General features: G+C 44.4%; 2 protein-coding genes across 2 annotated transcripts in view; one reads left to right on the top strand and one right to left on the bottom strand.

The window, feature by feature from the left end:
* IQCA1 (IQ motif containing with AAA domain 1) overlaps window positions 1–14,382 on the bottom strand; it is an 82,851-nt gene that overhangs the window by 68,148 nt on the left and 321 nt on the right. Inside the window, exons 2-5 of the mRNA XM_072342232.1 lie at window positions 7,722–8,046; window positions 5,788–5,901; window positions 3,838–4,026; window positions 3,058–3,129 (exon numbers count right to left, since the gene is read on the bottom strand). Coding sequence (XP_072198333.1) covers window positions 3,058–3,129; window positions 3,838–4,026; window positions 5,788–5,901; window positions 7,722–8,046 — 700 coding nt within the window. The remainder of the gene's footprint in view (window positions 1–3,057; window positions 3,130–3,837; window positions 4,027–5,787; window positions 5,902–7,721; window positions 8,047–14,382) is intronic.
* ACKR3 (atypical chemokine receptor 3) overlaps window positions 9,025–14,382 on the top strand; it is a 46,097-nt gene continuing 40,739 nt past the window's right edge. The window contains exons 1-2 of the mRNA XM_072342235.1: window positions 9,025–9,271; window positions 9,564–9,664. The gene's annotated coding sequence lies outside the window, so the exon portion shown is untranslated. The remainder of the gene's footprint in view (window positions 9,272–9,563; window positions 9,665–14,382) is intronic.

Raw genomic sequence — 14,382 nt, 5'->3', positions numbered from 1 at the left:
CAATGCTTGGCAGGCTCTTTTCTCAGATATAAATAAAAGCATCAGCCAAGACAACATGCCTAAATTAGGGTATGCTTAAAAGAGGTAAGCAGGAGAAAACAGTTATTTAAGACCACATTGGTCCACTCATATATGAAGGGCACTGAAGGAGAAAGTGCGGCGGAAATGTTGTATGAGAAAATCAGATAAACAAACATTGTGCCACTAACTCCATGGTAAAGGCTGAAATGATGGAACAGAACGGTGTGAGAGCTGTGTACATCAGTAGGTGTGTGTCTGAGATGACAAGGAGCTTACGTGTGTGCGTGCCCAAAGCATAGAATCATAGAATGGCCTAGGTTGAAAAGGACCACAATGATCATCTAGTTTCAACCCCCCTGCCATATGCAGAGTTGCCAACCACTAGATCAGGCATCCAGGGCTCAGTCCTATAAACCGCCTAAGTATGTGGAGCACTTGGCTCCAGTGAGATTGATTACTTGTGCTCACATGAGCACTGCTGCAAAATGGAACAATCACACATCCTTTACTCTATGATGATTCTTTAACTGTGGGAATTTACAAGCCAAAAACAAATAAGTAGAAGTATATACCAGCTCCAAATCCACCCTTGTGGCACACTAATTTGGCCATCGATGGTAAAATAGAGCAAGAAAATACAGGTTGGTTTGAAGAACATATGAATGTTTTCAAGGTAATATTAATGTCTTCAAGTCATAAGGAATGACTGGATGTTGTGTTGAGGGACATGGCTTAGTGGGAGCTATTGGTAATAGGTGAATGGTTTGACTGGATGATCTTTTAGGTCTTTTCCAACCTTGGTGATTCTATGGTTCTATAAGACAATGTGTCTGGCAGCATCCATGTAGGCAGTGTGACTTAAGGACTTGGTTATTGTTGGTGGTACTGGGGCTGGTGGTTAACAGCAATATGGCAGCAATGTCAGGAAGATCAAGAAATAGGGCAGGATACAGTTATCAAGACATATGTGCTCTTAGTGAGGCTTGCTTCTCTTTCCAAATTAAACTGGTATTGCAAATTGTGATTTATCGGAGATTTAGAAAAACATGTGCTGAGGGAATCATGCTGTTTCTGCAATTAGGCTTTAATAAATAATAATAATAATGAGGGCTTACTTGTGAGCCAAGAAAAATCTCTGGAACACAGACTTCTACTCTGTCATCGAGCAAAAGAAATAGAATCAAATTCCAGAAAACAAACATAAATTTTTTTTCTGAGGTGAGGTGACAGTAAAGAAAATAACACCGAGTTAAAGGCAAAAGACTGAACTATCTTTGTCGCACGTATTCCCGGGCTTTTGAGATGAATTTTTCCACAAATCATTATTCAGAACTTCAATTGGTCTCGCTGTTTTTGCAGAGCACCACCCATATTTTTAAAATAACTGCAATTACAAGAGAAATGATATTTATTGTAGTGAAAGTCAGGTCTCCTTTGGGATGGACTTGGAGTAATGGATGGCTAGATCTTCTAATTTATCTCTGTCGTGCAGCATTAGAAAAGCAAATTCAACATATTTACACATGAAGATCTGTGGTCATTTTTTAGAGGGCTGACGTGATCATACATCAAAGAGACTTGACCTTTGGAGCTCACTGCCTATCTATCAGTGTGAACCCATGCTTTCTTGCCGTTCACTTCCTTTGGAGAGCATGGATGGGAATGTAGCATGAAAAGTAAAAGTGCAACAGAATGAGGAAATATAAAAATACCAGAAATGTGAACAGATTATTTTTATTTAGAGGTATTCCTCCCCTCCTTCCCTGCTTACTTTGATTATATACTAGATAAAGAGTAATGAGTCTGAGTGCAGAACTGAAAACATCAATTCTCTTGCTCTTAACTGGAGGTCAGGAAATGAATTCAGTCCATGTGTTCGGTTTGAATTCCCTTCATCCCTATGATCAAATAGATCTTCCTTCCCATAAAATACAGTAGGTGGCTATTTATACTCTGGTGATTCGTTACTCTTTCCACTGGCCACCATGAGAGAAGTGCTTGGCTGCGAAGACTTGCAAGAAACTGTTACAGGATTTGATAGGAAATGACCCCTTGTTCTGAAGAAGGTATATTGTCTAATTTATTTTCAGTACATTCTGAACGGTTTAGTCTATGCCACTTAAAATCTTTGTCTTAAAGAGAGGCAGAATCAGCATGCAATCTCTGGTTACCTATGCTGGCCATGCTTACTGTTAATGACTAGCAGATATGAAAGGCAATAATCCATAACATTTTATCTGTGTTGAACTTGGTAAACAAACCAAAGGTAAAGCAAAGATGGATCCTCTGCAATGCACGTGCCCAGAAGCAGCTTCACTTGGACTTGAAACAAGGGATGTACTACCCTAGCTGGAGCTGAAGAGAGCTGCAAGGCTTGCCACGTGCTAGCGCCTCATGAAAGCACCCAAAGAGCTGGGTGGTCAAGGTAAACAGTTCATCCTCCTAAGGTACTTGTTGAAAGGAAGGTGTTGGGAGTTCTAAGTTTGGGGAGATTCCTCCCTCTGTCTGCCTTGTCAGTAGGGACACTTTCATTTCACTTTCACCCCATGCAACCTTCCTGACCGCAGACTTCCCTGTACTTTTGCAATACTTAGGTTCTCTGTTTCTATACTGATGTTGCAATATGGTAATTCTAAATGTCCCTTTCCCTTCTCTTGCCATACGCACACATTAGGTTGCAAAGGGTTGTGAGAAGACGCTGCTCTTCAGATTCTTCTTCAACTGTCTTGGCAGTCTGAATTAAAAAACTGATAATAGAATTCCTCTGTCATGCCTGCATCACATTCCTGGGGCAAACTCTAAACTGTCCCCTTCTGCCATATACGTTGTACTATGTACACGGAGCACAAGAGCATGCAGCTTAAGACAAATTGAGGTACTTCTGTGCCATCTATCATTTCTGTTTAGTTCTGTATTCCTTGGAGACTCCTTTTAAAAAGGGAAGACTCTTAGATATTAATTTCTTCTGTTAAATTACAAAAGTCTGAGGAACAAACAGGCTACGGTACTTTATATTCTCCAGACAGCACCACTTACCATCCCCAGAAATATCATTTCCTCTTCTCTCATTTTCTCTGTTTTCATGCGCTGGATATATCCTCGCCAAACCTGAATTGTAAACAAAGCTCTAATGAGATAAATGGGCCTTGTTACAGCTTCCTTTGCCGAGGCAGACAGAGGAAAAAACAAATAGAGGAAGGAAAAGCACAGTATACAATTGAAACTATTGCTCCTTAACAGGTTAGCAGCTGCTATATTCTTTAAAAAAGAAGTTCCTAAGTTTGTTATCCCTTCGCACTGGCATATCTATCTTTTGGCACAACAGCATCAGGGTTCAGTAAGTGTTTAAGGACTTAGTGTGAATTCCTGTTCTCATTGGGCTGAATGATTCCAAATTACTCATGCAGAAGGAATTTATCTGGAATTTAGCAGCGATATCCCATTCTCATTTTTCTCAAGATATGACATGAACTCTTTCCCCAGAGATCACAGGAAAAAGGCACTGGATTTCAAGGTGATGCCAGAAAGAGCAATCGAGGTCATAAAAATCAGAGCAGAAAAACAACATATAGGTTATAGAGTCATCCTGCACTGTCGGAGCGGGACTGTGTTCATTGATCTCACCTCTAGGGTTATGTCTCATTTTTCTTTAAGTGGCTTAAATGATGTATTTCACCTTGCTAAACACCCTGAGAGCAATCCTTACAGAGTGTTTCCCACCCTATGAGCTGTGTTGCTCTCTCTACTGCTGTTCTTCTGAATAAAACATATTGTCCCTCGCTCTCAGCAGAATTCTCGTTACATCAAAGGTCTCACCTTTTGAATGCGAGTGGCAGCGTCGTCTGGATTTGGACCAGCCTGTTCCTGAAGTTTTGTGTGTCTTTTTCTCTTCTCTGCAAGGTAGATTTGCTTCATGAATAATGCTCGACGCCGGCCTTGGCGAGCCCGCTCTGCGACCTGGATTGTTTTAATGGCTTCTTCAAATGTCATGGCCTTGACAGGTTTCTTCAGCAGCGTAGCCAAAGAGGAAAGGACAAAGCAGAGCAGTTTTGTTATCTGCCTAACTCAGTTAGCAAATGAGATGGTGAATTAACCTTCAGCGGAAACCTTCTAAGACAAAACATCTCTGCTCCAAAAAGCCAAGACTCTTCTTTCAGGGCTATCATGTGGTATTTTTGGAATCTGCTATCTCAAGAGACAGTTTTTCAGAGGATCTTAAGGAGAAAGTGAACCTGACACGCTGTCGTCACTTCTATGGCATCCTGGGTAGGAAGATGGCAATGCTGGACACAGCAGAATGAATGGATGGAAGACAGAGAGAAAACAGATTCTCTGGAGCACACCCCTGACCAGCGAGGAACCCCTGATGCCATAGTGGCATCATAAACCCATCTCCTCTGATAAAACTCCACAGTTCTGTGTGTACTCTCAGCTGTTTGTAACGGGGCTGCTATGGACACTCAGCAGCACGGTGCTCTGCTGTACAGCAGTCAGGATTTCCTGAGTGTATGTGGCTTGCTATGATGTGTACAGAAGTGCTGACAGCCCTCCGATAGTCGCAGCAGAGATGGAACCTGAGTACATACAGCACAAGGCATGGGATTCATATAGGGTTCGTACCAGATTGTTTTCTTCGTGTTTATTGAATCTGGTTGTGACATCCTGGCAAAGGGGACCTGGACCCTGCCAGAGCCTGCCTGGTGCTTCCAGGTGAGCTGGTTGCACGCTGGAAAGGCTCACCTGTTAATGGCTGCCATGCTGAAAAGGGATGAGAACAGAACTGCACGAAACAAATAGGCTCCAAGAATTGATGTGCTGGAACAGGATCTCCACAGACCAACATCAGATCATTACAGAATTTACCCATAAATATACTGTGGAGGCCAGTGGGGCTGCAACTGCCCATTAAAGTAATCTAGCAGAAAGCCTGTGTTCTGCCTCTGCAGACTGCTTCTTTCTGTCCCTGGGAACCTTCCCTCAGTCTCTGTGGGATCAATGCTACCACGTACCCAGCAGGGAAGCAGACTTCCCCCAACAGCACAATTACAGCGGAGGATTCGGTGGCTGTGGGTCTGATCAGGACCGCCTCTTATGGCTGCAGCATCTACAAACCTCAGTCTGCAGACACAGCAGCCCTGTTGTTTATTTCCGGAGGTGAGAGGGCTGCTTGCAGGCAGCGTGCCATTTCCAAGAGGTCAAAAGTATATCAAATCCACAACAGTCTTTACCAGAGCGCTCGTGTACTTCTCCATAATGACTTCTGCTCTGCCAAAACCCAATTTTCTACTCCTCCTAGCAGCTGCAGCTCGATGGCTGGACAGAAGAGACTGCAGTCATTGTTCGGAGGTTAGAAACAACTGAATGCTAGCAGTTGTGCTGACTGAGTTTTGCCCATTCCAACCAGAAACCCTGGCTCAGTAAAACTGAAGCCCACCTTGAATTCAGCAGGACTGATTATGTGATGAGAGTCAGCTAGGTAAATAAAGCACCTACTAAACTTGGCCCAAGCTCTAGCCTTTCTCTGACGCTCGCACATGCGGGGTCAATTCAGTTCTTAAGTCATAGGCTCAAGATGTGACTGGGTATTATTAGTCTGGAACCTAATGCATCTAAAGGAACCAGTGCTACCTTCTGTTTGAGCATCGTCTGCAAATAGGCTTAACTACTGTAAAAGTACTTCTTACTTCAATGGCTCACACTCAGACATGCATGGCTACAAGCTAGAAAAGTTAAGCACTTTATTATGGAGGTATATGGCACGCTTACCTCCGTTTCCAATCCAGCATTCAACAAAATCTCATCCAGGGTTTTCTCTCTCAGCTGCAAGCCTTCCAGGTTCTCTTTAATGAAGTATTTTGGGATAGGTATTTCTGTGTCTTCCTATAGGGAGAAATAGTTGTGAGGTGCTTTTTAAAACCGAGTGAAAATCATCTTACTTATTAGCTGCACGCCTCTACAAAGCAATTAAATTGGAGTGAGATTATTGAACTTTTTTGGAGTGTTAGGGAACTTGACCTCTGTTACAGCTGCCGAGCTGTTACTTTGCAATTACTTAAGGCCTAATTCAACAACAACAAATAAATCAGCCCGGTTTCTGAACCATAGCAGACCAGAAATCTTTCTTTCTATAATGGCTCAATTATATTATGAAACTGTTAAAACATTTGGCAGGGCTGCCAGTAATTTAAACATGATTTCCGTGGAATTGAATACCTCTGGCTGTGTGATCATCCCACTTTTTTTTTTAATCAGCATGAAAAATAGATCAGTTCTCCTGCATTTTTTGGAACCATTACAAGGAACCAAAGCATATAATTCAGTTTGCCTTCAGGTATTTTTACGCTGCCAGCGACTGGGATATCTCAGTTACTGCTCACAATCAGGCCTGATTAGAAGAGCTTGTCTTTATTCATTTCCATCATTAAGAAGATGTAACCAATTCGCATTTCTACCAACTCCTACAAGATGTGGACAGGCAGACAGAAATGCCCCCAGAAGTGAAGATGCTGCCGTGGCATAACCTGTTCTTTGTATTGTACTGAATCATGGAATGGCCTGGGTTGAAAAGGACCTCGAAGATCATTGAGTTTCAACCCCCTGCTGTGGGCAGGGTCGCCAATCACCAGACCAGGCTGCCCAGAGTAAGTAGTTTGTCTAGATGCCCTTCCATACAATGACTCAGTGCAGGGATGGGGAGATGCTCTGGTAGCTGACCTGGGCTTTAATAGCCACTAATTCTGGGCTGTAACTTTTACTGAATGCAAAGATGAAATCCAAACCATTATACTGAGACTGACAGGGGCAGGGAGTACAGAGACAGCTTCTCTTTGTAATCTCTTTTTGGGGCCCAACACTGACAGATCAGACTTAAGATGTTTATCCTCACGTCAAATTTGCAGCCTTTTAGCCAACACCCAGCTCCATACGGGATGTGTGCATCCAAATACCTTTATAATTACTCTGGTAAATGGAGTCACTGAGTGCTGGAAGGCAACTGTACAGAAATCAGAGGAAGGTGAAACTTGGCCCTGCCTCTCCTTAGCAATACAGCAAAAAGGAGAGGAAACGTGGTACAAAATCTCTTCAGCTCTTTTCATTTTATTTGTACCTTTATTTTTGTAGTAGCGAGGCACTTCATGCCTTCCTAAAATGAAGGGGTGGCACAGGGATTTGAATTTGTGCTTGGCATTTACTAGAATGTCAAGCATTGCTTTTTGGGCTTGCCAGCTCTCCAGGTGGATTTATTGATAAGTCATGAAAAGAGCAATCCTTAGTGCTTTCAGAATACCACTTGAGGGATCAGTTCCCCCACAGGTGTGTTTATACTCTCCAGTGTGCCTCCTCATAGCTTGAAATAATGCTCTGCTCTGCTTAAAAGCGAAGGGATGGTAGAAATTCTTGGCAATTGCTAGCTTAAATTTGCAGCGTGAAATACAGATGCAGTTTCAAACAGTGTTATGGCTGCATATCTCAGTATAATGCTGTATAAGAGGCAACTTATCTCAAGTTATAGAGCCAAAAAGCAGTTGTACTTGAAGCTTCAGTTCTTTTTCCTTCGGAGAGCTGTTACCAGTGGTACCTAAATGTGACAATAGGTGGAGCTGTCTGCGAGAGAAGTAACGATCTGTTAACAGCTCGTTTCTCACACTGCTGTTACAGCACAACCTCGAGGTTTTGCTTTATAACCAAGCTAGACGTACCGGGAGAAGCTTTAGATCTTCAATGACGTTATCAGTGTAATGAAACTCCGAGTTCTCCAGCCCCACCATCTCTTTCTTCAGCTCCAGGATCCGGCCAATCACGCCATCCAGCACCTGGCGAATGGCTGCCCGTTTTTGCTGGTGGATGAGGTTGCTGTGGGCCTCCTCCAGGTGATGGAAGATCTGCAGGTAATTGATGTAGGAAGCAGCCAGCATCCTGAATGCTTTCACATGGTCACTCTCTGTCTGGAGGAACTGTTCTCTCTCTGTCTGGAGTTGGGTGTCAAGGTCTTTCTGGGCATTTGTCCATATCTTATTGTATGTGCTGATAGAAAAGAGGACACTTAATGAGACATAACAGCTAGCACACAGCGATGTCAGGACTCTACACGCCTGGTAGTGCAAACCATTATATTTCCAAAGGGAAAGGGCTGCATTGGTGCCAACACAAGACTGTATCTGAGTGTGCTGTTTCAGAAGTGAAGAATGATTCACTTCACTTATTATTCATATGTATGGTCCTGTTCTGCTTGACAAATTCTCTTCTGAGAGAGAAAGCTGATTTGTTTCTTAGGCCTAGAAATAAGGCTGCTCAGTGGTTAAATCTAGACCCATCCACGTGCTCACCCTGGCCATTGCTTGCAGCTCTGAGAGCCTCACAGAGTAGCATGAAAACTAATAAAACACTCTGCCTTCATTAAGTGAGCTTTCAGAGCAGGGCTCTTGCTGTTCTGAACAGCACTTGTGTATTCATTCTGACAGGCTGGGCAGCTGTTAACTTTGCTTGTGCTTGATAATAAATGCCTAAGTTGGAGCTCTATCAGCTGATCTTATCATTCCCAACCTTAGAGTACAGAATGACCCACTTCCACAGCAGGAGAGACCGCGGGGTGACAGGACGGTGCTCATTTGCCTAGAACACGAGCATGCAGCATAGCCAGGATGCTGACAGGGCCAGGACACACCAGAGCAGTCAGCAAAAACATCAACAATCCCACCTCTGCTATTGAATTTGCTCCATTAACTTTTTCAAGTGCAAACTATCCTTTTCAGCTGACCTGCGTTTTGTGCAGGATGCAGCTGGTCCTGCTTTTCCTACTGCCTCTGCAGCCCACCCAGGTCTTTCCCCTTCCTTTTTTTTCCTGCTTCATTTGCATCCCATAGCAGCAAGTGAATCGCTCAATTGCAGCAATTAACCCAGGTGTGGGAGATAAACAAAATAAAACCAGCAGATTGGTCAAGCTGGCCACAAACAAGAGCACCATTAGGTTTGACCTCGTGGTTTGGTTGGTCGGTCAATGGGAGTTTTGTGTGCTGTCTATGAGGCCAGTAGATGGAAGGGTGTATATTGATGAGAGTCATTAGCACAGAAGGAAACAACGTGGTATTGTACTTGCTTAGCTTTTGCCTATCCACAGGCAACTTGATAGTGGAAAGGTTGTAAATCTTGGAGGAAGCTGGGCTCTGTAGGCTGTCTATGCTGCTTTATGGACAGTGGGCATCTTCGGGACAGAGCCTTTCTAATGCAGCTTATTGCATAGAGGCAACAGGTTTGTACTGAAACAACTGAGTCTGTAATTGCCCACTCCAAATTACGCAAAGAATGTGGAGTGATTCCCCCTGCTGAGCCAGCTAATATCCAGTTTCTTTTTCTGTTTTGAATGACTTCTTGATGGAGGTGGGGGGAAGAGAGCTGTAGCCCTTTGGAGAATGTTAATGTAAGGCAATACAAATAGGACATAATTGTTTCCATAAAGCGTTTGCTTATCAGATAAGCATTAAGATGACTGCGAGCACATTGCTACGAGCCTAATGGTTAAACTATGAAAGTTATGTTTGCAGCTTTTATCAGTGATGATGAGAAAATGTGGGCGAAAGGAGGAGCCAGGCTCTGAAATGAAGCATCGAAGGGCAGATGTGGAACTGCTAAATCTTCAGCTGTGGTAAGTGAATAGTTTCTATCAAGCTGTTGCTGTCAGGGTGACTTACACCTCTGGAGGGTCTGGCCCTGGAGTCCCTGTGTGGTTAGCCAGCTGCCTGGTAACAGCAGATGCTCCATGGCTGGGTGCTGCCAGCAGAAATGTGGCTTGAGTGTCTCTTTGCAAGGCCTTTATTAGAAACCAGAGGGCACACATACAGCCATTTGTTTCTCCTCCCCAAAGTAGGGTTAAAATAGTTACCTCAGGTTTTACTAGAGATGAAATGGAAGCCCTTCTGGGCGAGTTGGAAGGATCAGATGTGCGTGGTGTTTATAGCCCTTTTTTGGAAGGACTTGGCTCAGTTTTGGAGGAGTGGCTGAAGAGAGTGTGCATTTGCACTATCCCTTAACAGTCACGTTTTGCTAAGTGACAAACGTGCTCAAGGGTAGCATAAAGAAGTAACGCATGTCCTCAAGATGATGCATTAAAAGCAAAGGACAGGACTCACTCTTGTCTCTTAGTCAGACAGCATGTGATCCTGAAACCCCTGTTTGAATCTTTCCCTCTTTGCTCAGTCTCTTTCTGCATTAAGCTGTAAACTCCCTCAAATTGCTTCCACATGCTGAAGGGGGAATACAACACAGCCTCGGCTGCGCTGCCTTTTTGTTTACTGTTACTGGTTCACCTTGTGGGTTTGCTAGGTTGCGAGCTATGTGTGTGTATGTGGGTGATACTGCTTCAAAGATGGATTAGAGCAGCTAAGTATCCTGCTCATACAGGTCATCAGCAGGACTGAATGTAGTTTTCCTACTCGAGGCATAAGTTTATTAAAACCCAGAAAAGAAGTCTGTCTCTTGATCTCTGCCTACAGTCGGTGTATAGAGGAGTAAGTAATGCTGCGAATTGTCATAGCAACTACAAAATAGGAGTGCTGTGGGGGAAATAAGGAACACTGTAATGGGATGAGGAAAAAACACATTAAGTGACTTAACTCCAGAGCCCCCGGAGCACTTTCTGTCAGCTTACAGCATGGAGGGAAGGTCAGGCCTTTCCTCCCAGCCAGAATCCCTTCTTTTTACTCCCACAAAGTAGAAACAGGGTATAACACAAGCAGGTAAGAACACTCCTTTTCTGTAGCATGACTTCTAGCACAAACCCCACTCCAAATGAAGCCTGATCTGCATCTCAGATGAAGCTTAGAAATAAGACTTTGCATTGCCCTGTTTTAATATTCCAGGGCGGCCCTATTACTTCATGTGTTTGTTTGACCCATCTCTTATAAATAAGAAAAATCTGCTGGTGCTTAGTACAGCAAAGATTAGCCTGCCTGCTTGCCTTAAACTGGTTTTGAGACTTTAAGCACAGCCTTCTGGAAGGATTTGTGCTGAGCACGCAGACTGTCCTCAGTCCGCTCTTGAGCCAGGACTGGAATCTGGCATCAATGGGGTTGCTTTTGTGAGGTTTTATTTCTCCCCCCTTAAGTTGTCCTGTTCTTATTTAGCAGTCAAAGGGAGCGCTTTCTGTTATGCCAGGACACAGTACAGTTTGTGCTCCAAGCTGTTGGCTTAGGGACTCGGGTATGAGCTCCACCACTTGCTTGATACCTGGCTTTTCTGGGCTGTCCTCTGAGGGCAGAAATAGCTCTAGATCCAACCATGGAAATGCACAGTATGGCACTGCATGGGCCCTGCTGTATTTTTCTGATAGATGGCCAAATGTAAAGAGATGGAAGGGAAACAACTCTGAGCCGGTGTCTCTCTTCGCCTAACATAAAAGCTGTCTTGTTTGATTATACTGAGTGTTGTTCTGGCTATTTTAGATGATGTGTTTTCAACAGCAGCATAGATGCTTCAAATAACTTGAATGTCAGCTCCCCTAAAGGTGAGACTGTCTTGTATAAAAGGGAATGCAGGAAGGATCAGCAGAACTTCTGGAGCAGGGCTCCTCTGAGCACCAACATGTCACCACAGAATGGATCAAACCAGCAGGATGCTTAACTGCATCCATGGACAAGGAAAGAGCTGCTGATGTGGACTTGAGTAAAGTGTTTGATGCAGCTACCCCCATAACGTGTCAGAGGGATGGGATGTCATCCAGAGACCTGGATAGGCTGAGCAGTGGGCACAGGTGAGCATCAAGAGGTTCAGCAAACCCAAATGAAAAGCCTTGCACCTGGGTTGTGGCAACCCTGCTATAGTGCAAGCTGAGGGGTGTGAGGATGGAGCACAGCCCTGCTGAAAAAGGGAAGGGAAATGGCTTTAGACTAAAAGAGGGGAGATTTAGGTTGAATATAATGAAGTTTTTTACAATTAGGGTGATGAGGCACAGAAGCAGTGTTGCCTGGAGAGGTAATGGATGCCTTGGAGATACTCAAGGTCAGGCTGAATAGGGGCTCTGAGCACCTGATGGAGATGTAGGTGTCCCTGTTCACTGCAGGGGAGTTGGACTACAGGGAGAAGGGCCTTTATAGGTCCCTTCCAACTCCAATGAATGTAGGTGTGCAGCGTCACGGTGTCCGTGCAGGGCTGCAGGCGACTGAGATGTGGGCCAAGCGACAAGGAAGTGTGTGCAGGGGCCAGCCCTCAGGTCTCATGTAGATGCTTGAGGCTTGACAGGCCAGCCATTGTGCTAAGCCCTGGGCAAACAGGAGGCAGGGAAACCCTGCCCTGCAGCATTTGTAAAAATAAAGAAACAGGAGACAAAGGTTGGAGGGGAAAGTGAGGCCCCGAGAGGAAGAAAGGCTCGCACAAATGCAGCTGCTTTGCTTTTCTCCATCTAAAAAGCACCAGACTTGAGCTGACTGTTGGTCTGTTCCTGTCAGCAGAGTGCCTGTGCCCCCCAGGACAACCTGCTCAGGTGACTGCTGGGCTCAATGTATTATAGGACAGAGACAGAGATCAGCATGGCCTGTAAGAATGAAAAGAAATAGGTTTAAATGTTGTTTGAGTCGATTCCTGCTTTACAAGCATTTGACTTGTGGTCTGGAGCAGTGCTGACTCATGGAATGGAACCTGGTCAGCCCAAATCCTTAGCTGGTGGTAAGGATGATACTGCTAGACGTCTTCCCTTCAGCTTGCTTACCCTAGCCAGGATGTCGTACAGCATCAAGTATTTGGGGCTCAAGGCAGCTTATGCCCACACCACAGCTTGCTGGTGTGGCAATGAAGTTTATTTCTCTATTAATGTTAAGAAAAAAAGGATCAAAGGAAAGGTCCATCCAGCTGCCTATGGTTACGTGCAGAAAGCACAGGCGCTCTGTCTGGGTGCTGCTCTACCTCTGCTATGCTTTGTGCTCATTTAAAGTTAATGCTGTCTCCTCGGTTTCTTGGTAATTGTGGCCTCTTCTTTCAACTGTTTTCTGGCACAAGCGCTGCTGGGATATTTCCACTGACAATACTTTTTCCCAAAGGAGAAAATGTCTGAGCAACACATGAGATCTTTCCCTGCCTGCTCATTACAGATGAAGGGAGGCATGGGAAAGGAGTTGTAGCTTTGAGTCTTAGTTATGATCGTTTTGATTCTGTCTTCTTTTTCTCCTGCTTTAATATAAGGGGGATGACACACTGATGCTCACCAGGGGTGGAAAAAGGGGTGAAGATGAATCTGTGGATGTTTGGGAGAGAACACGATAGGAATGCCCAGAGGAAGTTAATAATTGTGGTGCTTGAATGGAATTTGAAGAATACGGTCTGGGGGGGGCCACAGGGTGAACGGAGGGGAAAAAAGAGATGTTCAACAACAGCCCGATCACTGAATGAGCCTTGGGCCCAGCGGGGAGAGAATAGGATGTGATCACAGAATGAGAAGCAGCATCGTAGTGTAACCGCCTAAAGCGGAGGGGAAAAGGGGATGAAAAGTTGCTCTGACTTTCTTTTACCTTTTCACTTCTTGGTTTTGCAGCCTTAATCGTCTTTAGCCAAGCTTTGGGGGTGTAATATAAAACATCTCACTCATGTCAGAAATACAAGTGGCGACTCTCAAATGTCTTAGATTAATATTTAACCGCTGGCTTTATGTGAAAGTTCTATTTGTGAGGCGGGATTAAATGTTTAAGGCTTTTTGATTGTTTAAAGCTCCTCGGTGGCAGTGGCAAATGTCTTACAGCCGGTTAAAGCCTGGTACGAATGGGAGCATTGCCAGGGCTCAGCTTTGAACATGTCTAGACTGGGGCTGTTAGGGCAAGTTGAGGTCAAGATCCAACCGGTCAACTAAATGGTAAGCAAATTCATAAAAGAGGAGGAAACACAGCAGGAAAACATAAACACAATAACATCTATGCAAATCTCCCTGTTCAGGATCTGGAACAAAATGTACATCTGTATGCAAATGCTGGGGCTTGAAGTACTTTAGGAAGTGGGATGCATTGCTTCTTAATCAACCTTACAGCAGATGGGATGGGCACGCTTTCTCATGAGTGCTACAACTGTGCTTATAAAATGTCAAGCATGTCTGCACGTGCCAACTTTTCTTTTAGCTGGCTGATGGAGCACACAGGCCCTAAGAGAATGCAGCTGAGTGCTTTGAGTGCCCTGCCTATAACTTGGCATAAAGCTTGCTATAATGCAAGGGAACAATGTGCTTCCATGAGCTGCAGACCACACCTCCATTAAAAATACTAAACTCGCAGTGCTTGGAGGACGGCAGTGCTGAAACCCTCGCTGTGAAAGCTGTGTGCAATGCAATGCTGTGCTGCATTGACGTGTCTGTATTGCAGGCTTAGCTGTGTGCCTATCTCTGTGTTG

Source organism: Excalfactoria chinensis, chromosome 7, assembly GCF_039878825.1.
Source record: "Excalfactoria chinensis isolate bCotChi1 chromosome 7, bCotChi1.hap2, whole genome shotgun sequence".
Classification (NCBI taxonomy): Eukaryota; Metazoa; Chordata; class Aves; order Galliformes; family Phasianidae; genus Excalfactoria; species Excalfactoria chinensis.
Note: the sequence above shows the minus strand (reverse complement) of the source record. Positions and strands in the feature narration are given on the sequence as shown.